Source organism: Abramis brama (assembly GCF_963993115.1).
Source record: "Abramis brama genome assembly, chromosome: 6".
In the NCBI taxonomy this organism is placed as follows: Eukaryota; Metazoa; Chordata; class Actinopteri; order Cypriniformes; family Leuciscidae; genus Abramis; species Abramis brama.
The window spans coordinates 28574659-28599256 of record NC_139968.1 but is presented as its reverse complement, the minus strand read 5'-3'; the positions used below and the strand labels follow the sequence as shown (position 1 = coordinate 28599256).

Here is a 24598-nt window from a genome sequence, read left to right as displayed (position 1 = left end):
CATACGAAGAGTGAATGTTTTCGATTTCTGCACCAATAACATCATACGTGTGTCTGCCGCGAATTCTCCTACATGCCAATGCAGCCTTGTTTCGCTCTAATGTGGATCTACTGATCCAGTGGAGCGTTACTCCCATATAACTTCTGTTGTTAGCAGTCCAAATATCCGCGGTAGTTGACACAAAGTCGACCTCATTCAGTGCTGCCTTCAGATTTCTCTCCATCACTGCATACTCCTCCTCCATGTAAGAAGAAAAAGCTGTTCTGTGAGGCAGCGCGGCATTGACAGTGGTAGGGATCTTGTTTATTATGGCACGAAACGAGGGCGAGTCAACCGTATATAATGGCAGTATTTCCTCCACAACAAACTGCCCGACTAACTTCTTCAACTCTCCCCCACTTACTGGTTTTGCACCGAAGTCCAGCTTTTGTTGTTTGGGTGGTCGGGGACCTCCTGCTCTCTGCTTCTCATCACCTGGTGTGACTTGCTATATAAGTTTGACTGTGCAGTGCTGCGACTCCAAATGTTTTTTCAAATTCGACGTAGTGTTTTTGTAGCTAGATAACACTTTGTGGCCGCCAGCACAGAGTGTACAACGGACCTTAATGTTGTCATCTTTAGCTGACACAAACTCAAAATAGTGACTGTATTTCCATCTAGAAAACGCACATCTCTCGCCTCCCTCCATTGTTTACGTTTGTGTCGCTGCGTGGTACGTACACGTGACGTGAACTTCATGCATGCTGAAACGTGACTTGTCGCATACGTGACTTCCACTCCCCGAGATGCAAGAAGAAATAAATATATATATTTTTATTAAGGAACTATTTTATTACCGGCATCACTGGTAATGAATGAATTTGAACCACAATGTTACTTTTATTTCGTGTTTTTATTTCCTATAGACTTTCAGACTGCAGTATCACAGAAGAAGGTTATAAAGCTCTGGCTTCCGCTCTGAGATCAAACCCTTCACACCTGATAGAGCTGGATCTCACAGGAAATGATCCTGGACAATCAGGAGTGAAGGAGCTCAATGATTTACTACAGGATCAGAACTGTCAACTGAAGACACTGAGGTGAGACATGATGAAATGATACAAAATAAATTAAATGCAGGCTAAATATTCATACTAAATATTACTTTAGTAATACAGCAAGCTGTAAATGTTGTTGCATTTTGCTGCTGTGGGCTTGATGAAAGTCTGCACAGTTTAGTTGTGGTACTACAGTACAGGTTAAATAGACATTATGGGTCACCAGATGTGCTGGTATTCAGTGGTATGATATTAAATTGTTAAAGGGATACTCCACCGTGTTTTCATATTAAACTATGTTTTTCCCTTAACTAAGACGAGTTGATACATACCTCTCTCGTCTCAGTGCGTGCACTCAATCGCTTTGGCGCGCGGTGACACTTTGAAAGCACTTAGCTTAGCCCATTCATTCAATATGGGCCAAGCAGAGAAGCTACCAAACACCTCCACGTTTTCCCTATTTAAATACAGTTACTCGCGTAGTGTAACTCGACCTAGGACGGTAACACAAAACAAAACGTTGCGCTTTTCTAAGCGTGTAAAATGGATAACTATATTGTATGGCGGAATACCATGGCAAGTGCTTGTAAGCACTTCGACTTCGGCGCAGTAATATCTTCACTAGAGGGAGCGGGGGCCGGTGAGAGGATTTTTCACGAGTGAAGATATTACTGCGCCAAGACGAAGTGCTTACAAGCACTTGCCATGGTATTTCGCCATACAATATAGTTATCCATTTTACACGCTTAGAAAAGCGCAACGTTTTGTTTTGTGTTACCGTCCTAGGTCGAGTTACACTACGCGAGTAACTGTATTTAAATAGGGAAAACGTGGAGGTGTTTGGTAGCTTCTCTGCTTGGCCCATATTGAATGAATGGGCTAAGCTAAGTGCTTTCAAAGTGTCACCGCGCGCCAAAGCGATTGAGTGCACGCACTGAGACGAGAGAGGTATGTATCAACTCGTCTTAGTTAAGGGAAAAACATAGTTTAATATGAAAACACGGTGGAGTATCCCTTTAAACACACTGTAGTTTAATTTTCATCAAGCCCAGATTCCCAACACTGTATCAATCTACAGCAGCTCTATAGGTGTTCACAAATGTGTGGTGTCCAGAAAGATATTGACACCCTAACTTCACTGACCATTTTTGAATAATTATATGAGTTATAACTCAAAGAATCATAATTATTTTTTTATGTGTGTAATTATATGTTCAAAGTAAAAGTGCTAAAAGTAACTAGAGATTTTCATTAGGAACTATAATTAATTTTGTCTTAACATGTTTTGTAATGCAATGGACATTTTTAGTTCAGAATTGAATTAAATCTTGCAATAACTTCTGCAGGTTTTTGGGTCCTGATGCAGATGAAGCCTGTCAGTATGTGACTGGAATAATGGTTAAAAACCTGTTACTCCTGAGAGAGCTGAATCTGAGTGGACATGATCTAGGAGACACACGAGTGAATCAGATCGCTGCTCTATTGCAGGATAGACACTGTCAACTCAACACACTGAAGTGAGTATTTTAGATCATTTAAAATGTTACATAACTTTTAATAGTAATATAACTGTAGTTGAAAGCTACTACTATTTTCTCATTTGTTTAAGTCAAAGCAGTTTTTTTAACATCACAAAAAGTCACAATAATATGAAAATGAAAGAGTTTAGCTTTAAACAGTTGGCTAATGGCAGACATGCCGTGTAAACTGCAAGTTTGGACACTTAAGGTTATGAGCAATTGTAGTCACTCAACTATAATAATATACATATATCTACCCTATTTAACATGGTTTTGTATGATTTGGCAGTATTACACAGCCTATACACCAGTCAAAATTGGGCCAACTCCCCAAATCATTTAATTTGAGCTCGGGAGGTGCTCAATAAGTGTTTGGCTCGGCTCGTAATTACTCTCACATGATGAGAGCCGTATGACCATACAAGCATCAACGATTTCCACGTTTCTCCCAACGTGACAAAAATGCATGCAAGCTTCTACAACAGCAAAATCACACCATGTATGCCTAACATACTGCCTGACACACCTTTCATCAATGCCTCATCTGAGATTCGCACAGCTACTGTTGGATCATCTGGTTAAAAATAGAGCTGTGTGTCATCAGTATAGCAATGGTAGAAGCCATGTGCCTGTATGATGGGTCCCATTGATGTAGTGTATTATGGAGAAAAGGAGGGGTCCAAGAACTGATCCTTGAGGAACAAACATGATCAGTTGTTGACCTACCTATGAGATACCAAACCAGTGAAGTGGAGTTCCTGTGATGCCTATTGATGAGAGGGCGGACAGAAGGATCTGATGATTCAAGGTCATTCAGTCATTCGCTTAACTGATTCGTTCAAACTGCTGATTCATTGAGAAATGAATGGATCTTTATGAATCGGTTCCTGAATCATTGGCTCACTCGATTCATTAAAAAATGTGGATTCATTCAGTAACGACACACTGCTGTGTGTTGCTCAGAAAGGCACAACAGTTCTGCTGTGGCTTTGTTTGGAACTGTTTTCATTGGTGCATTTGAGCCAAAATAGACAATACTGACAATATTGTGGTAACAACAGTATTAACTTTTTGTTTATTGAACTGTTGTATATAATCAATATCACATTTACAATCATGAATATATTCAGGAAAAAAACACTTTTGCTTTTGTGATATTACTAAGCTATATCATATAAATATAAGATTTTCACCTCATATCTTGAATTTTAGGTCCATTATAACTGCATTATATTAGGCTGCATTACACACTCAGTCTTTGTCCTGCATGTCAGCAGCTGCATGCAATGTAAGATGCCATACAATTGAAAGCTACAGATGCCAATAGAAAAAAAAATAATAAACACTTAAATATGTATGATCTATTCTTCCTTTCTACTTGTCTGAAAGACAAGTTATGGAAGCAAAATCTCAAAATGTATTATTAGTTATTGTTTGTAGTGTCTTGCATTACGTAAAACCATTTCCAGTGCATGGCAGAATCTTGTTTGAGAATCAAACACAAATTTTTTAAAAGCAAAGTCTTTGTCTTTGACTTCTTTAGCCTACAGAACATTGATTTGCCAGACTAGAGAGAATTATGACAATTATGACAATCATCCTCACTTCAGCTCTGAAATCAAACCCATTATGAACATTATGTAAACATAAAACCATGTCTGTATTTGTGATCATAGAAACGACAAGCAAGCGCTACTCTATACTGCTCAAAACTCGCATTTCAATACTCAGTAGCAAATTCTTTAAATATATGAAAACATACTTACAGGCTGTGTCTGTCAGTCAGAAGCGCCAGACTGTATTTAGAATCAGCCTTTCTGCACAGCTGGCCTTGTACTCTCCCAGGTTGGTCTCTCTGGAAACAGTCCTCTGAAAAATGTGCAGCACACAGTCGAAAATTTTAGTTGTACTGTTCTGGAACAGTGTTGTAAATAAAGCTTATAGCACATTTTCTAATTGTGTCCTCTTTTGGAAGGCCAAACTAAGTAGTTTGCCTTTCGCAATGAAAAACACAGCCTCTCCACGACATGGTGGTGCCGGCGGCAACAATAACACAACGAGAATAAAAATTACGGCTTCTTTCTTTGTGTATACATTTGAAACTCTGCCCCCACACACTGACGTAGATTTGTGGGGTGCGTGTTTGAACTAAGTGTTTTAGGAAGTTTTAACTTTTATAAAGAATATCTCTTTAGGTTTGACACTTTGTAACTCTGCAGATCGTATACTTGCACTAACAGCTACATAACACACTAAAGAAAAAGGAAAACAAGAAAATGCATCATATGACCCCTTTAACAATTTATCATGAAGAGAGTATTTTGTGATCTAGCGAAGTAAAGATTATCTCTCTTTCTCTGTCTTTTTGTTTTGTTTGTTATTGAGAAGATGTGACTACAGAATAAAGAGTTAGCTTCGTCTGTCTTATTTTCCGCTTTCTCTTTCTCCTAATGTAGGTTAATACACTGTGACATGACAGATGAAGGTTGTTCTGCTGTGACTTCAGCTCTGAAATCAAACCCATCACACCTGAGAGAGCTGGACCTGAGTGAGAATGAACTAGGAGACTCTGGATTAAAAAACCTCAGTGATCTACTGATGAACCCAGAATGCAAGCTGGAGAAACTACGGTTAGTATCATTATACTGTACAGCAGTTACTGTGTGATAAAAGTTTATTATGATACTATGAAATTTGTGTACAGAAGATTCTTGACTTTTGCAAATTAACATTAAAACAGTAAATTTAAATGTTGTTTGCTCTCTCTCTCTCTCTCTCTCTCAATGTGATCTGTTGATTTTATATCTTAACCTACATTTATAATTCATGGACTTTTTATGTCCGAGTGAAGATGCCTCCCCAGCAACCAATTTGGCATTTAAAAAACTTCTAATAGCCGTTCAAACACAGCCAAGACGTCTAGGCTAAAACAAGTAATAAAAACTCGGTGAGTGTTTTAGCGCAATTTTCTCACCTCATGGGATCACAACACTAAGAGATAGTAAATCTTTTCCGTTTTTTTTTTTTTTTTTCTTTTTTTTTTTTTTTTTTGTGCGTTCCCGAGATTAGACCTTCCTTAACATAATGCCGAAAACCCGAAGTCTCTAGGTGGTCTGGTTGAGGAGTAGATAGAAGTGCAAGATTGGTGCGCACAGACAGAACAGAAATCATGAGTTAACAATCGCAATTTTGTCCGTTGGAAAATTGCGCTAAAAAGGCCAAATATGGGCTGTCAGTGAAAATTTTATAGATGTCTTACCATAGCCCAAGAATAGATGCACATGCTACGCATAGAACATGTCAAAGACACAAAAACCAAACACCTTGTAATCACTGTTGACTTTGCTTACATAATGGAATATCATATACCTCGTAAGTTATTTTGGCAAAAACGACATGTTACCAAATTCAAGTTTGGGTAGAAGTGGGTTAATCATAGCTGGACTATATCGGGTCTATAGTTAACCTAGACAGTGAAATGGCGGCTACTGCTTGCTGGGCCAGACTTCAAATCAAATAAAAGTTTATTTATAAATCACCTTAAAAAACAGTGTGTACAAAAGTGCTGTACAATTTCAAAACGGATTAGATAAAACACAGTAAAATAAAAGGAAAGAAATAATACAATATAAAAATGAAAATAATAATACTAATAATAATACTAATATAAACATCAAATCAAAGCAAGTAGCAAAGGCCTCTTCAAAAAAATATTTTTAGCCACGCTGTATCCATCATTTTCATAGAGGTTGCAATGAGTTCAAAACGGCAAAAAACTCTTCACTCCTTTTTCACGAAAAAGTAAGTTGTCATGTGGTATCCGAATTGTGTTTGTAAGGCCCGTTATATTGGTCCAATTGCCGGTTCGCCAATACACGGTTAAGGTATCACGTGTTCTGTCCTCACTCATGCAAAGTATTGGTTGGTTAAATTTGTAATACATTAATCATATGTAGCCTATTTACTCGTTAATTAATCTGACTCCATAAATGAAAGGTTTTAATATTATCTGTGCCTCACTAAAAGTGAGCGAATGTATGACTATTCCTTTTAACCATTAAATGAACAATGTCAAAATCAGTTAGAATAATCACATGTAACAATTTAATATTTCAGATATCAGAGATCAATTCCACAATCAATTCAAATATCTAGAACATGGTTATACATTGATTACACCAAATAATCTTACCCAGCTTGTACCTGAAAGAGAGAGAGAGAGAGAGAGAGAGAGAGAGAGAGAGAGAGAGAGAGAGAGAGAGACCTATTCCTTTCGTGTACAGCAAAGAAGAGGCCAGAAGGCCAGAAGTTAGAAGTCTCTAAACTTCTCTAAACCTTATTTCCTTTTATTTTATCTATCTGGATATGAGATATCTGTACCACTCACTTTGAGACCTTTCAAATGACACCAAAAACATAACAGTCAATGATAAACATTCACATTAAACCATGTTCTTGTATGAGTTGTTCTTAGTAGTTTGTGAGAGGGAGTCAAGCCGTGTGGGGGAGGTTGAATGTTAATTAGCCATCAGGGCCCTTTTGCCTCATGCAGGCCTCAACCAGTATTTTCAGTCTTACATGTTGCACAATGATGCATAACTCTGCCTATTTCTCGAGTTGAATTATTAACAAGTTATTGGAAATTAAAAATATATCCGCGTGCGCTTATTTTCAGTCTTTTTTTATTCATCATGTCTTTTATTTTCACAGATATGTTATCAAAGCCCTTAAAATTAGAATAAAGATGGTGATTGTTAATGCTGAATTTGGATTTTCATGCATTAACAGCCACTATATCTGCTTGAATCATGCAGCGTTGTAGCATGTAGCCTACATGATGTTTACCATATATAATTCAGTAACACTTTGCAATTAGATAAAAACGTTTGTAGACAAACTTTAAGTTGTCTTGAAAAAGCCTAACCAGAAAGTTTGAAGTAGTTTTAAAAGCTTGAAGTTTGACGTAGCCTACACAAAAAAAACAAAAAAAAACAAAACAATTTGAAATATGTAAACAATAGTACAATATACAATATATGTGCAATATAAAGTACAGAACTTCTGCATTTCTTTCTTTCTTTTTTCTTTCTTTCTTTCAACATAAATAGCATATTAAGCCAATTAAGCAAAAACCTGTCAACAAAGGTCTGAAAAATAAAATAAAAAAGAAAGAAAAGAACTGGTATAGACCTTATGTAGCCCCGCCCCTTTTCAGCGCTGCGCTCATTGTCTTTTGACTTCCGGTCTGTATTTTCACAGTGATATTGTGTATTTATGAATGAACAGCTCGTTTTAAAATCTTCCTGGTCTACTGACATTTGTTAAGACATCTGCTTTAAACATTACAATCCTCATGATTACTTTCGTTAACGTTACATTAAGTAAATCCACTTCAAAAGCTAATTACTCCTGCAGCAATGCCATAGGAATATACAGAGCTCGTTCAAAGACAATATTCTAAAGATGGCGGCGCCCACGTTTCTCTGGCGCATAAGGTCTATAACGCTTGACATTCTGTCTCCCTCACTTTTGAAATGATGGCTACGCCCCTGAAGCACAACTTAGAAGCAGCGACTGAGAAAGCACAATCTCCTTTACTTTTTAAGCGTGACCAAGGAATTTCAAGGAGCAGCTGATTTTGGGATCTCAGAGATCTCCGTGAGCAACTAAAATGTATAAGCTCAGAAACATATTTTGGGGCCAGTCCATGCAGAGCTTTAAAAGTATACAAAAGTACCTTGTACTTCATTCTAAAATGAACTGGTAGCCAGTGTAATGAGGCCAGAATAGGGGATACTGTATATGATCCCTCTTTTTGTGTTAGTCTAGCAACCTTGCTGCTGCATTTTGTACTCTCTGAAGTCGTGACAGAGAAGACTGACTTACACCCAAATACAGAACATTACAGTAATCAAGACGTGAAGAAATAAAAGCATGAATTACTTTCTCTAGATCACTGAAAGATAGGATAGATTTAAGTTTAGCAATATTTCGCAATTGAAAGTATAATTGAAAACTATTCTTCACCACTAGTAGTGGGAAGTTCGGATCATTTTACTGACTCAGATCTTTGAATCTCGTTCATCAAAATGAACGAATCTTTTTTCGAATCATTTCGTTCATATCAGCAGAATATATTTAAAATGTTACATGTTAGTCAAATTCCCCAAACACATCAAATGTTGATCGCATTTAGAATAAGAAAAAAAAATTGCAATGCAAGGAAAAGGCCAAATTATGAGAAACAGAAACGATTGATTAATTTATCTTGGTCTTCAGGCTATGCAGTCTGTAGTTTACCTCTCCTCCCGAAGCTGTTCGTTCGTCCCGTGACATCCTCATGAACTGAGCTTTGCAGTAGTTTACCTCACTACCCGATCTAAGCCGTTCGTTCATCCTGTGACATTACAGAACCCATAGGATGTTGCGCATGCATGGTCAACAACAAAATGAACGAATCACTCTCTGAGACAACTCGGTAGTCCGGAGTCATATTAAAGATTTGTTCCAAATGAACAAATCTTTCATGACGACCCATAACTATTCACCACTGAATTGATCTGTCTATCAAACTTTAATTCTGTGTCAAAGTTAAAACCCAGATTCTTAACATATGTATTCAGATTGGATGACAGAGGACCTAGGGTTTCAGCTATACTATTTGCACCGCTATTAGGGCCAAATATAATAATTTCAGTTTTTTCCTTATTTAACTGGAGAAAGTTATTATTCATCCAGCATTTTACATCTTTTAGACACTCAAAAAGTAAATTAACGGATTTATCATCTCCAGACTTTATGGGCAGATACATTTGGGTGTCATCAGCATAAAAATGATACAAAATGCTATATTTCTAGAACCAAGAGGAGGCATACAGAATGAAAATAGCACTGGTCCCAGAATGGAACCTTGAGGGACCCCACATATGATTGAAGCTATTGCTGAGGAAAAGTTTCCAATTTTAACAGAAAAGGTTCTATTTTGAAGATAAGAGGCAAACCAGCTTAGAGCAGTTCCTTGGGTTGACTTCGGTTGTAACTGGTATCTTCAAATCCTAGTTATACTCCTATGGTTCTATGTTTCTATGTTTTTGCTGATGTACTGTATTAGTGACTGTATGGCGTTTACTCATGATGCATTTAACACACATGCACTTAGTAACTTAGATCTGAGTAATTTTCTTTTCTCTTTCTGACTTCAGTCTGAGAGATTGCAGGATTGGAGAGAACCGTTATTTCATCCTGACTTCAGCTCTGAAATCAAACCCATCATATCTGAAAGAGCTGGACCTGAGCGGGAATATACTAGGAGATTCTGGAGTGAAAAACCTCAGCGAACTACTGATGAACCCACAATGCAAGCTGGAAAAGCTACAGTTAGTAACATTATACTGTACAGCAGTTACAGTGTTATACAAGTTTACTATTAAATTAGTGTTTTTTTAAGACAACGTGGCCCAAGTTACATAAATTATAGTACTGCATCTTCTGACATTTCCTTGTCTGAAGAAAGATTCAACAGGTAGTTCAGTATGTCTGTTAGTAGAAAGATTCATATGCTGAAATTTGACAAAACTTGCATTACATGAATGTCAGTAGATTATTCTAACAAATATGGTTTCTACAACACTAATGGTACTTTTCTCTCAATTTAAAAGGGGTCATGAAATGCATGTTTCTGGATGTTAGCATATTAAGTTAGCAATGTTTTTGCACCCAATTTTGTTTTGTAAAATTGATAAACAAAACAAAAACATTTTCACTCTGTCAAAACCTAAGGGGCTTTACCTTTTTCAGAAAAGCAGATAAACACCCACCCACTGCTGTGATTTGTGAACTTCCTCACACCTAGGTTTTGCACTTGTGTGCACTTAATAAGACTAAGACTTTTTATTTTTTTATTATTATGTTCAATTTGTGGAAAGTAGGTTCTGCACACACAGCAGAAGTTCTGGAATCTCAATAAATTTACAGCAAGATCTGAAGAAACTCACGTGAAACCCTACACAAGAAACGTCAGTCAGTTGAGTTTGTGACAAAACCTTTTACAGTGCTTGTTTATTGTTGTCTTTCAATGCATTGGATAATTCATACCCATAAAGTAGAACTGAAATTACATTCATTACAAGATTATTAGTTAAAACATTTAAAAATGCACCTGCAGACTATTTTTCCAGTCATGAATTTTGTCACTGAGGTTTTCTATAAAATATTGTGCAAAAATCTCGCCTCGTTCTCGTGAACCCAATCTCGTGTCTCGTCTCGTGAGACAAGTGTCTCGTCACACCCCTAGTATTTAGTGATGGTAAATTACACTAAAATAACTGTTGTGGCAAAAATATTCATTAAACAACCATCACTGCGTAAGAGACATTTCTGAAGTCAAATTGTCTTTTAAAAGTATTTATTCTTGCAAGAAGGCCCAGTTGCCACACAGAAGTCACCAGTACAGTCTGTGAAACAAGTGCGACCACGAGAGGGAGGGCAGAGGAGTCTTTATACTGCTTTCAAGGTCTTCTGCTTACAGGCCCTTATCTAAACAAGGAGAGGCTTCCCTGCTAGTTTTCTGATACTGCTAAGTTTGATCTTACAAACTCACAAGTTCTAAATTGGGCGGCCTCTGACCCTAGGGGTCAGAGGTTCCTTTTCAATCTGCCTCCTCCTGACGTCTCACCTGTTTCCCAGTGTTTAAAAACACACACACATTAGTCATATGTTGGCAGACCACATACAGTCCAGCAAAGAGTCATTTCAATGTCTTACTGAAAGTAAATGAAAATCAATACTGTACACAGAAAAAACTAACAAAAGCCTGGTTCATACAGCAGCAGCAGTGTGATCATGCCATATGAGATGTGTAGCTGGGTGTATGTGAGGTGTGCATCTGTGTGAGTTCGAGTGAATGTGTTTATTTATTATACTTATCTTTATTGGTGCTAACTGGTTTCTGGACATTTCATTGTATTTGCTGTAATTTTTTTTTATTTATTTTTTTTTTTATTTTATTTTTAATTCTTCATTATCTTGACTGTTAAAAGCTCTTCTAGGGACAGGTGTTGCGAATTAGCCATGGCTATAAACACTGTGATACATGCATCGGATTGTTCTTTATGTAATAATCTATGTTTATTTTGTATCTGTCCCTATTCAAATAAACAACAAATAAATAAATAAATACTGTAAATTAATGAAAATCGAAAATTTCCCATAACATAACTTTAAATAAAAAAAAGTCTTAATCTAAATTTATAATTCACAAACTATTTGTGTCCAACTAAAGTTGGCTACAGACTTTGATTCTAACTATCCTCAAATCCTATGGATTGGTTTATGGTTTTGTAATATTTTGGTGTTGTATTAGTGACTGTATGGTGTTTAGTCATGATGAATTTAGCTCATACATGAAATGAAACATGAATCTGAAGCATTGTATTTTCTGTTTCTATCTTCAGTCTGTGTGAATGCAGTATTACAGAGAAACAGTGTCTCATCCTGACTCCAACACTGTGTGCAAACCTTTCACACCTGAGAGAGCTGGACCTTAGTGGAAATCAAATAGAAAACAAAGGAGTGGAAATTGTGTGTGACATATTGAAGGATTCACGCTGTAAACTGGAGAGATTGAAGTGAGGAACATTCACCTACAATAATCAAAATGCTTAAAATATCTTCAACATTAGAATTTAACCAAAACACATTTATTCAATATCACATGAAAAGCCTGAGTTTGCATTATATTTGTGGAAACTAATTCCTCCTAGTGATGTGTTTTGTGATCTGATGAACTGATATAAACACCCACCAAGTACCAAGCGCAGGTAAATTTTGGCCATTGAATTTTGCACAGACCACTATGGTGGGTGATAATTTAGCTTTAAATTATGCACTGTGGCACGAAGAACCTCTGACAGTCACTAACTTCACAAACAGTCATAAAAAATGTGCAAGTTTTAGACGCTTTCAAAAAATGGCATAACAGCAGGATAACTCCATGACCCAGGTTGCCCAAAGTCATCAAACCAGACAGAGTGTAAGCAAAGGAGCACAGAAACAAATTGACAGAAATTTGCAATATGTTGTTGAATTTTTCTAAAATGTGTGTTTGAAATAATATTTGTGATAAGAGTAACTGTAATGGGATTATAACATTAACAGAAAAATAACAAGTTGCAGAGGAGTTAATGTGTGTTCCTGCAGAACCTTCGATTGTGCTTTTATTTGTATTTATTATTTATAAGTTAGTGTTATTTAAATTATTTGGGTCTTTTACTCTTTTTATAAAATAAATGGTTTCCTGTCAAATTTGAACTTGATGCAAAATTCATATGGGGAATTTCTTTGGCACTGGAAGTCCATTAGAGGAAAATCCTCATCACATTGATTCCCATTGAGATGACCGTTTTAACCTGCAAGAAGAAAAGGGCAAATGTGACTGTGCATTTTGGGTGAAAGTAAGAATTCTGTCTTTTCTTTTGCCTGTCTTTGTCTCTTTCTCTAGACTAAATGAGTGTGGCATTACAGATGTTTCTGCTTTAACTCAGTCTTTGACAAACTCAAAAGCACTGCAGTTTTTAAAAGAGCTTGATCTGAGTAAAAATAAAATAGGAGACTCAAAGGAGCAGCTCAGAGACGTGATACGAGGCTCAAACTGTACATTGAGGTGAGTAAACATCACTTTGTCAAAGTCACACTTGTCTTGCACAGACAAACATATGAATGTAATAAATATTGTTCTAGAAATGTCAAATAATGTAAAATCAGTCATTTAATGTTAGTTATAGCCTATTACACTTTGTACTCAAAGTAATTGAAATATAGTAACTAATTTGCAACTTGTTTCACTTAACACTGATTTTCTCTTTTGATTCCTCCTTACAGAGTAGACAGTGACCAGACTCTGGTCAGAAGTGGTCTAAACCTCATTAGTGGATTGTTTACATCCAGGCCTAATGCTCAGGATCTTGTGAATTCAACAGGAACAGACCTGGCATAGGTTTCATTTTTGTGTGAAAACATGACGGAAGGTTGAATGCTGAGAGAAATTATATGAAAGAATGTATGTGTTTTACATTGCATTTCTTACTTATTATACAGAATATATATTTTTTAAATGTGTATTTGTAAGTTCTTTGTCTGTCTCATAAGAAACATGTCTCTGTACATAAGACAAAGCTTTGACTTTGGCTTTGAAAGTCTGTTCTCCCACACCAGCCCAGATTAATCTTTAGTAGAAGAATTATTAGTTGACTTTATGTATCCATATTTTTTTTTCTATCTTGTGTTGAATCTGAGAGAGAAAAAAATTTGAAGAGAGAAAAAAGAATTTATACAACTTGCACGGACATATCTTAAATGATATCAGTGCCACCATGGATTTGTTTCAAGATGCACACCAGGATTTTTTTTTTTTTTTAAGGCAGGTTTATAAAAGCTACTTAAAAAAATCTAATTGAACTAAGGCCAAATCCTGGCTTAATCTAAGCCCTCTCTGTGAAACCGTGCCTATTTTTTCCCCCACCTTGTATTTTATTTTCATTTTTTCACATTGCCGTTCAGGGCTTCCGTGGTATTGTAATGTGTTGGCATATTGTAAAATAAAATTGTATAATATTATTTTGTTTGAAGTGTTCATTAGTTCAGTAGACAGAAATGAAATGTCACATCTGCAGTTCTCAAGCTGACCACGAGAGGTCAACAACCAACATATTTTAGCACATCACCAGCCCAAATCTTCAGCAGAACTAGTATTTTACAGCTCTGTTTGTGATTGATTTTCCTTTGGAATTCCAAAGCTGCCAAAATAATAAATACATAAATAAACATATGAAGAATAAATAAGAAAAAAAAAATAGTATTTATACTTTTATTGTATATTGTATTTTCCCACATTTATTTTTTTTTTCATTTATTTATTTCTACATTTATTTTTGTATGCATATTTATGTCTTAATTTTATTTTGTTCTTATTTATTTATTTCTACATTTCTTTGTCCTCATGTAATAAGGGGGCCATGTTTTACCTCAGACAGAGCTCAGAGTGGCAGTGCTGAACATAGATATCATATAATAATGGCTAGATGTCTCATCCGCGCTGCTGGCCAATGGAGGTCGACGTCCGCACACGGCGGCCATCTTGCCACAGGGTGCTCGCTCACTCGTAACATGGTGCATGTACTTTTAAATAACCATAACTTGCTCAATTTTCTACCGATTTTCAAACGGTTTGTTTTGTAATAAACGTCAGAGATGTAGCTATGACACTGCATACATATGAATAATTATGTTCAACATGTTTAAGCATTCAGAATTATAGCCACGTAACATTTGTAAGAAACCAAACTGTTTGTAAATCCGTCCAGATTCCAGCGAGATAAGAGGATTTGTGTGCGTGCTGATCACTCACCTTAATTCACAGCTTCCCTGTGATAAGATGGCCGCCGGTGATGCCGGAAGTGACTCCGCCGTAAGACATCTAGCCTTTATTATATGATATCTATGGTGCTGAAGCTTTGAGGCCACAGTGAAACTTTGTGGTGTGATCAAACGAAATGAGAAGTGTGTAGGCTGTGGGCACATGCCCTTTGCAAGTAAGTAAGTAAGTAAGTAAGTTTTATTTATATAGCACCTTTCACAGGTATAAGGCCACAAAGTGCTTCACAACAAAAACATTTACATCATAAAATACACACAATAAAAGCATAGACCGAACATGATCATATCAACCCACAAGCAGCTAATTAAAAGCCTGAACAAATAGATGAGTCTTTAGTCTGCATTTGAAGACATCAACAGAGTCAATAGAGCGCATAGATGGTGGGAGGTCATTCCACAACCTAGAAGCAACAGCCTGAAAAGATCGGTCACCTCTAGTACGATAGCGAGTGCGCGGAACCGTCAGGAGATTCTGATCCACAGACCTCAGAGCACGCACAGGGGTGTAGCGCTGAATCAGGTCACTAATATAAGAGGGTGCCTGACCATGCAAAGCTCTGAAAACTAAAACCAAAATTTTAAAATTTATCCTATAAGACACTGGTAGCCAATGAAGTTCTTTTAGGATAGGGGATATATGAGACCTCCTATTAGTATGCGTCAGAATTCTAGCTGCAGAGTTTTGTACTAATTGCAGTCGAGAGAGCTCCTTCTGGTTTAGGCATGAAAATAAACTATTACAATAGTCTAAACGCGAAGACACAAAGGCATGAATAATAAGCTCCAAATCATTTCGTGAAAACATATTTCTAAGTTTTGAGATTTTCCTTAATTGAAAGAAGCAGTTTCTCGTCAGCTGCTTGCAGTGCTGCACTAATGACATGTCTTTGTCCAGGATAACTCCCAAATTTCTAAGACTTGACTTAGCAGACTGGCCTAAATCACCCAAGTATTGTTTAATCCCAGGGATTTCATCCTCAGGGGCAATAACCAGGGTTTCTGTTTTGTCTGCATTAAGCTGCAGGGAGTTATCACTTAGCCATTTTTTAATTTCCACAAGACAAAGGAGCAAGGAGTTTAACTTACAGATCTCTGATGGCTTAAAGCAGCAGTAAAGTTGGATATCATCAGCAAATAGGTGAAAAGAAACATCACTGAACCTTTGTATGATCTTTCCCAAAGGGATCAAATACAACAAAAATAAAACAGGGCCCAGAACCGAGCCTTGAGGCACTCCACAAAGCAAATCCGCAGACTCAGACCTTATTTGGTTAGCTGTAACACTGAAGCTACGCCCCGATAAATATGAGGAGAACCACTGTAGAACTGACCCTGACAGCCCTACTTGATCCTTCAATCTTTTCAGCAAAACCTGGTGGTCGACAGTGTCAAAGGCTGAGGACAGATCCAAAAGAACTAGAACAGTGTGTTTTCCAGAATCAGCAGACATCATAATGTCATTTGACACTTTCAGTAAAGCCGTTTCGGTAGAGTGTTGTTTACGAAAACCTGACTGAAATGGCTCATGGATGTTATTTTTGTCCAGGAAAACTATCAACTGTTCGCAGACTACCTTCTCAATGATCTTGGATAAAAGCGGGAGCTTAGAAATAGGCCTAAAACTTTTAAAATCCGACGGGTCCAAACCTGCCTTTTTTAGTAGTGGCTCCACTAAAGCATGCTTGAAAGCATCTGGAAAAACACCAGTAGACAGCGAGAGGTTAACCATTTTGGTTACACAAGGGCCAATTTCCTCAAACACCTTTTGGAAAAGCCTAAACGGAATGACGTCCGATGAACAGGAAGATGGCTTCATCCTGGTCACCAGTACAGAAATCTCAGCAATCGTCACAGTCCTAAAAGTGGACCACATGCTGGAGACTGGTTCAAAGACATCAGCGGTACCCCACGAATGGGACGGGATTTTATCTTTAATCATTTTGATTTTGTTGGTGAAAAATCCCAAGAAGGCGTTGCTGTCAGCTTCACAAAAAACAGGGATAACTGGGGCAGCAGGACAAACAAGTGTATTAATCGTGTCAAACAGCACTTTAGGATTTCTTTTATTTAATGTTACTAGTTGACGGATATAGACAGATCTGGCTTTTTCAACCGTCACATTATAGGACAACACAAGATCCCTGAAATAAAGCCTGTGCACCTCAAGGCTAGTGGATTTCCACAGGCGTTCAGTCTTTCGACACAGTCTCTTAAGATTTAAAATCTCTTCATTAATCCAAGGCCACGTTTTCTTCTGAGCAGACAAGTTTGATTTAACAGGGGCCACCTGATCCAGAATTTTTACACAGTGATTGTTAAAACAGTGAACGAAGTCATCCACATCAAGGCAGTCCATAACTAGAGCAGGATCAAACAAATCAGAAAATGTATCTGCAGTATTTGCAGTGATAACACGTCTCTGAGACCTAACTGCTGAAGGCTTTGGGTCAGAACTGAAGTGAAGATCAAACAGAACAATACTATGATCACTCATATACACATCATTTACAGATACGTTTAATATATCTAGGCCAAGTGTAAAAACTAAGTCTAAAATATGGCCTTTTTGGTGAGTAGGCTCAGATACATGCTGCTTAAAATTAAAAGTTTCAGTCAATGTTAAAAATTCCATTGCAGAGCAAGATGAGCTGTAATCAACATGAAGGTTAAAGTCCCCAAGGATTAAGACAGATTCCAACTTAATTATAGAGGACAAAAAGTCACTAAAATCCTTAAGAAAGACAGCAGCAGGGCCAGGAGGGCGGTAAACCAAAATGCAGTAGAAAGAGGATGAGAAACCCAACTTGACCATCTGCAATTCAAAAGAAGAGAATTTTTGGGGCAAGATTTCATTGCATTTATGGATGTCCTTGTGCACAATGGCCAGTCCACCACCGCGACGACATGGGCGGGGCCTCCCAACAGCAGAGCAACCAGCTGGGCAGAGTTCATTTAAGTGAATAAGCTCTTCCTCTCTCCAGGGACGGACTGACAATCTGTGCGTTCTGGAAAAGTCCAGAACGGCCGTCCAACCGAGGGCCGTCGGCACACACACAAAAAAAAAGTCTAATAAAGCAATATGAACAGCCAACAGCAGGGGCACTAATACGATCACTTATATGCTACGTGTAAAAAAACAACAACTGAGGAAGAAGAGTCGGCCTATAGCCACTGACAGAAAGTTAGTTTTATAAGCAGTGGCGGAGCCAGAGGGGGGTCCGGGGTGGCATTGGACACCCCTGACATGCGATTGGCCACCCCGGGTGCCACCCCAAAATTGTATGCTACTGGCAGTTGCTGATTTAAAAAAAAAAAATTACGTTCGCCGGCAGCGCGGCGCGCGCGCAGTTTTCAAACGGACGAGCAGAGGACGAGAGATGGTTGCAAGATTAGTGATGGGCAATCCGGCTCTTTTTCGTGAGCCGGCTCGTTTGACTCAGCTCACTGAAAAGAGCCGGCTCTTTTGACTCACAAACGGCTCTTTAAAAATATATGTTTTAACTCGCTGAAAGTCCATCACACAACGTGAATATTCATATTTTTAATTGTCCATAACAACCCAAAAACGTACTCGGTTACTAACGTAACCTCGGTTCTCTCTAGAAGAGGGAACGAGTACTGCGTTTGGTAAAACGCTGCGGGAAAAGTCTCTTTTCACGAAATACTGAAGCAAAATTATCCTTAATTTTCATATTTGTAAAACGCATTGCGGCAGTGCACAGCCATGGCGAGACGGCTCGCTCACTCATTGGCTGTTCTGCGGCAACTGCATGAGCCTATCGAGCGAGGGCTGATGCAACATCAGACCAATGAGAGCGCTTCGCGCGCTCCTCGTCACATCCCGCCGAAACGGGTGTGGCCATCCCCTATAAAAGGAGCTCGAGTAGGCTGATTCAACTGGTTTTCATCGCCGAAGCGAACCAGAGCGAACCGCGCGCACGGCAGGGAACGCAGTACTCGTTCCCTCTTCTAGAGAGAACCGAGGTTACGTTAGTAACCGAGTACGTTCTCTTACGAGAGTTCTCTCGTACTGCGTTTGGTAAAACGCTGCGGGAACCACTTGTAAGACGCCGTGCGTGCTGGGATGAGAAAACACCGACCACTGGAAGCTAGTCCAGGTATACAGTGCATAATCACCCGGTAGACTCGGAGAGTCTGGAGGGGGGGGGGACAACCACCCTCAGATAGCTGCGTCCTAAGACGCAATATAACATCACATAGGCAGGGGAAGGCCTGGCTAATGTGGGAAATGTGGGTCTTACGTAATTTCGCCCAAATGGATGCGCCCTTAAGCGCGATACAACGTCACATAGGCAGGGAGAGCCTGGCTGATGTGGGAAATGTGGGACTTACACACTTTCGCCCAAATAGGTGCGTTCTAGACGCGATATAACATCACATAGGCAGGAGGGAGCCTGGCTAATGTGGGAAAAACATGGGTCTTACACAATTCTGCCCAGAAAACTTCGGCGGCGCTGTGCGTCTGCGATATCAGTGCTGTGTTTAGACAGCTGACTCGAATACACCGAAAATACTTGGCTTGCAAGTGCGGTGAAGTCTTCGGTGGCGTTGTGCGCCTGCGAAATCAGTGTCCTGGTTAGACAGCTGATTCGGCTAAACCGAAAACAACCTGGCCTGCAAGGCGGGAACTTCTAGGTTGTAGAACCTTATGAATGTAGACGGCGAGGCCCAGCCCGCCGCCGTACATATTTCCTGTAAGGAAATCCCGCTAGACCAGGCCCACGATGAGGCAACGCCTCTCGTGGAATGCGCTCTAATGCCCAACGGGCACTGAAGGCCCTTGGTAGTATAAGCCATTGTTATGGCGTCAACCACCCATCTGGACAGGCTCTGTTTCGAAACAGCCGTTCCCTTGGAACGTCCACTGAACGAGACAAAGAGCTGCTCCGTCTGTCTGAAGGCAGCGGAGCGGGACACATAAGCTCTTAAAGCCCTTACGGGGCAAAGACAGCTCGAGTCCCCTTCCTCGTTTGATCCCGGCAGGGCAGACAGGGAAATAACCTGAGCCCTAAACGGAGTGTTGAGGGATTTCGGCACGTAGCCGTGCTTAGGTTTGAGTATGACTTTGGAGTCATTGGGCCCAAACTCCAAGCACGTTGGACTCACAGAGAGCGCGTGCAGATCGCCTATGCGCTTCACCGAAGCGAGGGCCATCAAAAACACCGTTTTGAAAGACAGATGTTTGAGGCTGACAGATTGGATAGGCTCAAAGGGAGGACCTTTCATGGCTGCCAAGACCGTAGAAAGGTCCCACACCGGGACTGAGGGAGGTCTGGGGGGATTCAGCCTCCTAGCTCCCCTGAGGAAGCGGATGACTAAATCGTTCCTTCCCAGTGACTGGCCTGGCGTTGCTGTCGAGCACGCTGCGATAGCCGCCACATAGACTTTGAGCGTGGAAGGGGATCTGCCCTTGTCCAACAGCTCTTGTAGGAAGGAGAGAACCTCCGTCACCTCACAATCGAGGGGTGACAGGCCCCGAGTTGTACACCAGCTGGAGAAAACCGACCACTTCGAGGCATAAAGCCGCCTGGTGGAAGGCGCTCTAGCCTGAGTGATGGTGTTCAGCACTCCATCCGTGAGACCAACGGGTAACCGTTGAGCGTCCACGCATGAAGGGACCACAGCTCTGGGTGTGGGTGCCAAATCGAGCCCCCGGCCTGCGAGAGGAGATCTCTCCTCAATGGCACTGGCCATGGAGCGGAGTCTGCTAGCTGCATCAGGACTGGAAACCAGGCTTGGTTGTCCCAGAACGGAGCTATAAGCAGTACTGGGCATTTCACTTCCCTGACTCGCTCCAGCACCTGAGGTAGGAGGGAGACTGGGGGAAACGCGTATAGCGGGCAGTGCGGCCACTTGTGGGACAGCGCGCTGTCTTTCTTTGAAAAGAACACGGGGCAATGAGCGTTTTCTGGGGACGCGAATAGGTCCACCTCCGCCCTGCCGAATCTCTGCCACAACAGCCGGACTGTTTGTGGGTGTAGAGACCATTCGCCCGTGGGAACATTGTTCCTGGACAGCCTGTCTGGACCCAGGTTGAGTGTCCCGGGCACATGCACCGCTCTCAGCGAGCTCAGGTTGCGCTGAGCCCATATTAGGAGGCGCTCGGCCAGCCTGTAAAGGGATCTGGATCCGAGACCGCCCTGGCGATTTATGTAGGACACCACGGCCGTGTTGTCCGAGCGGACTACGACGTGTTGGTCCTTGATGTGGGGACAAAAGCGCGTCAGCGCGTTGTGAACTGCCAGCATTTCCAGGCAGTTGATATGATGGAGCTTTTCTCGTTCTGACCAAAGGCCGAAGAACGGCCTGCCCTCGAGCAGCGCTCCCCATCCCGAGGTGGATGCGTCCGTAGACACCACTTTCACTCTCGAGGAAGTCCCCAGGCTTACACCTGAACGGTACCAATCGCCCGCCGCCCATGGTCTCAGGGCTGCTGCGCAGTCTTGATCGACTTTGAGACGCAATCGGCTGAGTGCCCACGCTCCGCGTGGCACTCGCGCTTTCAACCAGAACTGCAGAGGGCGCATGCGAAGCAGGCCCAGCTGGAGAACTGATGACGCTGAGGCCATGAGGCCCAGCATCCTCTGAAACCGTTTGAGCGGGATAATCGCACCGCAGCGGAAGGACCTCGCTGCGTGCTGTATGCGCAGCGCGCGCTGTTGTGACAGCCGCGCCGTCATAGAACGAGAGTCCAGAACGATGCCCAGAAACGATATAGTTTGGCTGGGGTTCAGGGAGCTCTTCGTCCAATTGATTGTGATACCAAGATTCTCGAGGTGATCGAGTAACATGGTTCTGTGCTCCACGAGCTGAGATCGTGATTGAGCTATGATCAGCCAGTCGTCCAAATAGTTCAGCACTCGCATGCCCCTGAGTCTGAGGGGAGCGAGCGCTGCGTCCATGCACTTCGTAAATGTACGGGGTGCCAGGGACAAGCCGAATGGCAGGACTGTATACTGGTATGCCCGACCCTCGAAGGCGAATCTCAAGAATCGCCTGTGGCGTGACGCTATCTGTATTTGGAAATACGCGTCCTTTAGATCTATCGACATAAACCAGTCTTCTCGGCGAATATGCGCGAGGATTTTGCTGGTCGTGAGCATTTTGAAACTGCGTTTCACTAAAGCTCTGTTTAGTCGTCTTAGATCTAGTATGGGTCTGATACCACCGTCCTTTTTGGGGACTAGGAAGTATCTGCTGTATAGCCCCCCTTCGCTTTGAGCTTGGGATACATGTTGTATCGCCCCTTTGCTCAACAGTTTTGATATTTCGGTGCGAAGTAGGTGTGCTACTTCTGAATTCACCGTAGTTTCGACGCGCGCTGTGAAGCGTGGAGGGCGCCGACAAAACTGTAGCGAGAAGCCTCTCTTTATAATGTCTAGCACCCAGTCCGAAACCCCTGGAAGCGCGGCCCATGCGTCTGCATGGCCGGCTAGGGGTTGGATGCGAAGCGCGCTCTGTTCGTAAAATCATTCGTTATTTCATTATTAGCCTACATAATGATTTAATTTCTATAGACTATATTTTTAAAAATAGAGTCGGCTCTTCAGATATGCGAGCCGGCTCCCGTCGTTCACCTACAAGAGCCGGCTCTTAGATCCGGCTCATTCGCGAACGACCCATCACTATGCAAGATACCGAACTTCACTGAATAAGAAAACATCATATTTGAAGTAAGTTTTTAAGGTTTAGCATCAGGGTGGTTTGCTCCGAATAGCCTACATTAGGCCTAATACACGCATATGCAGTACCTTGCCGTGTGTACGTTACAGTATACAAATGTTCTAGCTAATGTGAGGATAGGAGATCAAAACGCAGGCAAAGAAGAGCAGAAACAAGCGATATCATAATGCGATCATAGGACTATGAAGCTTTATGGGTGTAGGGTGTTGATGGACTCGAGCTGTGTTTTGATCATCATTCTGAATCTGATCTAGATGTAGTCTTTGATAAAAATGCGATTTTCTCAGCTTTTTGCTCATGTTGCTTTTTATGAAACTTGCCAACATTCAAGTGTTGATAAAAAAAGACGCACAAAGCTAGAATAAAACAATTTTTTGTCTGTTCATTCTTTTGGTATGTTCAGATATTAATACAACAAAATATTCTGGGGTGCCATGAAATTGTGAAAATTACCAAAAACACCATTTTTTTTTTTTTTAATAGGCTACTGCGAGAAAGAGTTAAGATAAAATTTTTGGTAATTGGATGATGATTAGAATATAAATATGATTGGAATCATATTTTAAATTTGTCATATTTTTGAACAGGGTCAATTAAACATGAAAAGAAAGGGAGAGATATCAGAGTACTTTTTAAATAAGCACAAACATAGTCCAGTAATTTAATGAAAAAAGGTTAAACAAATTGCAACAGAAGCAAACTCAAACTAGATTAAAAAGTTCGTCGAGACAAACTTTAAGTTGGCTTGAGAAAGCTGGACCAGAAAGTTTGAAGAAGTTAAAAGTAGTTTGGAGTTTAAAGTAGTTTCAAGTTTAAATTAGTTTAAAGTTTAAATTAGTTAGAAGTTTAAAATAGTTTAAAGTTAAAATTAGTTTGAAGCTTAAATTAGTTTAAAGTTTAAATTAGTCTAAAGTTTAAATTAGTTTGAAGTTTAAATTAGTTTAAAGTTTAAATAAGTTTAATGTTTAAATTAGTTTAAAGTTTAAAGTATTTTAAAGTTAAAAAGTTGTTGGGGGTTTTCTAGTGGGTTGCTAAGGTGTTCTGGGTGGTTGCTAGGCAGTTGCTAGGGTGTTCTGGGTGGTTGCTAGGCGGTTGCTAGGGTGTTTTTGGTGGTTGCTAGGGTGTTCTGGGTGGTTGCTATGGTGTTGCTAGGTTGTTGCTAGGGTATTCTGTTTGGTTGCTAGGGTGTTCTGGGTGGTTGCTAGGTGGTTGCTAGGGTGTTCTGGGTGGTTGCTAGGGTGTTGCTAAGCGGTTGCTAGGGTATTTTGGGTGGTTGCTAGGGTGTTGCTAGGCGGTTGCTAAGGTATTTTGGGTGGTTGCTAGGCGGTTACTAGGGTGTTCTGGGTGGTTGCTAGGCGGTTGCTAGGGTGTTTTAGCGGTTGCTATGGTGTTGCTAGGCGGTTGCTAGGGTGTTCTGGGTGGTTGCTAGGGTGTTGCTAGGCGGTTGCTAGGGTATTCTGGGTGGTTGCTAGGCGGTTACTAGGGTGTTTTGGTGGTTGCTATGGTGTTGCTAGGCGGTTGCTAGGGTATTATGGGTGGTTGCTATGGTGTTGCTAGGGTATTCCAGGTGGTTGCTAGGATGTTGCTAGGTGGTTGCTAGGGTGTTTTGGTGGTTGCTATGGTGTTGCTAGGTGGTTGCTAGGGTGTTCTGGGTGGTTGCTATGATGTTGCTAGGTGGTTGCTAGGGTGTTTTGGTAGTTGCTATGGTGTTGCTAGGGTATTCTGGGTGGTTGCTAGGGTGTTGCTAGGGTGTTCTGGGTGGTTGCTATGGTGTTACTTGGTGGTTGGTAGTTGTCACAGATGGTTACTATGGAGTTTGTATAGTTCTTAGCATGATCTTGGTATGATTTAGCACTTAACTAATCGCTATTAGCATGTAGCTATTCACTGCTAGCATGTGTAGCA

At 40.5% G+C, this 24598-nt stretch overlaps 1 protein-coding gene across 1 annotated transcript; it reads left to right on the top strand.

Moving 5' to 3' along the window:
• Positions 1-308: 308 nt before the first annotated feature.
• On the top strand, positions 309-13550 carry LOC311085887 (ribonuclease inhibitor-like; the record flags this gene model as incomplete). Its single annotated transcript, XM_084118507.1, has 8 exons — positions 309-418; positions 906-1079; positions 2384-2554; positions 5014-5187; positions 9760-9933; positions 12010-12183; positions 13056-13217; positions 13436-13550. 8 exons carry the CDS (start codon positions 309-311, stop codon positions 13548-13550), a joined length of 1254 nt encoding a protein of 417 aa, XP_083974633.1.
• Positions 13551-24598: the final 11048 nt, after the last annotated feature.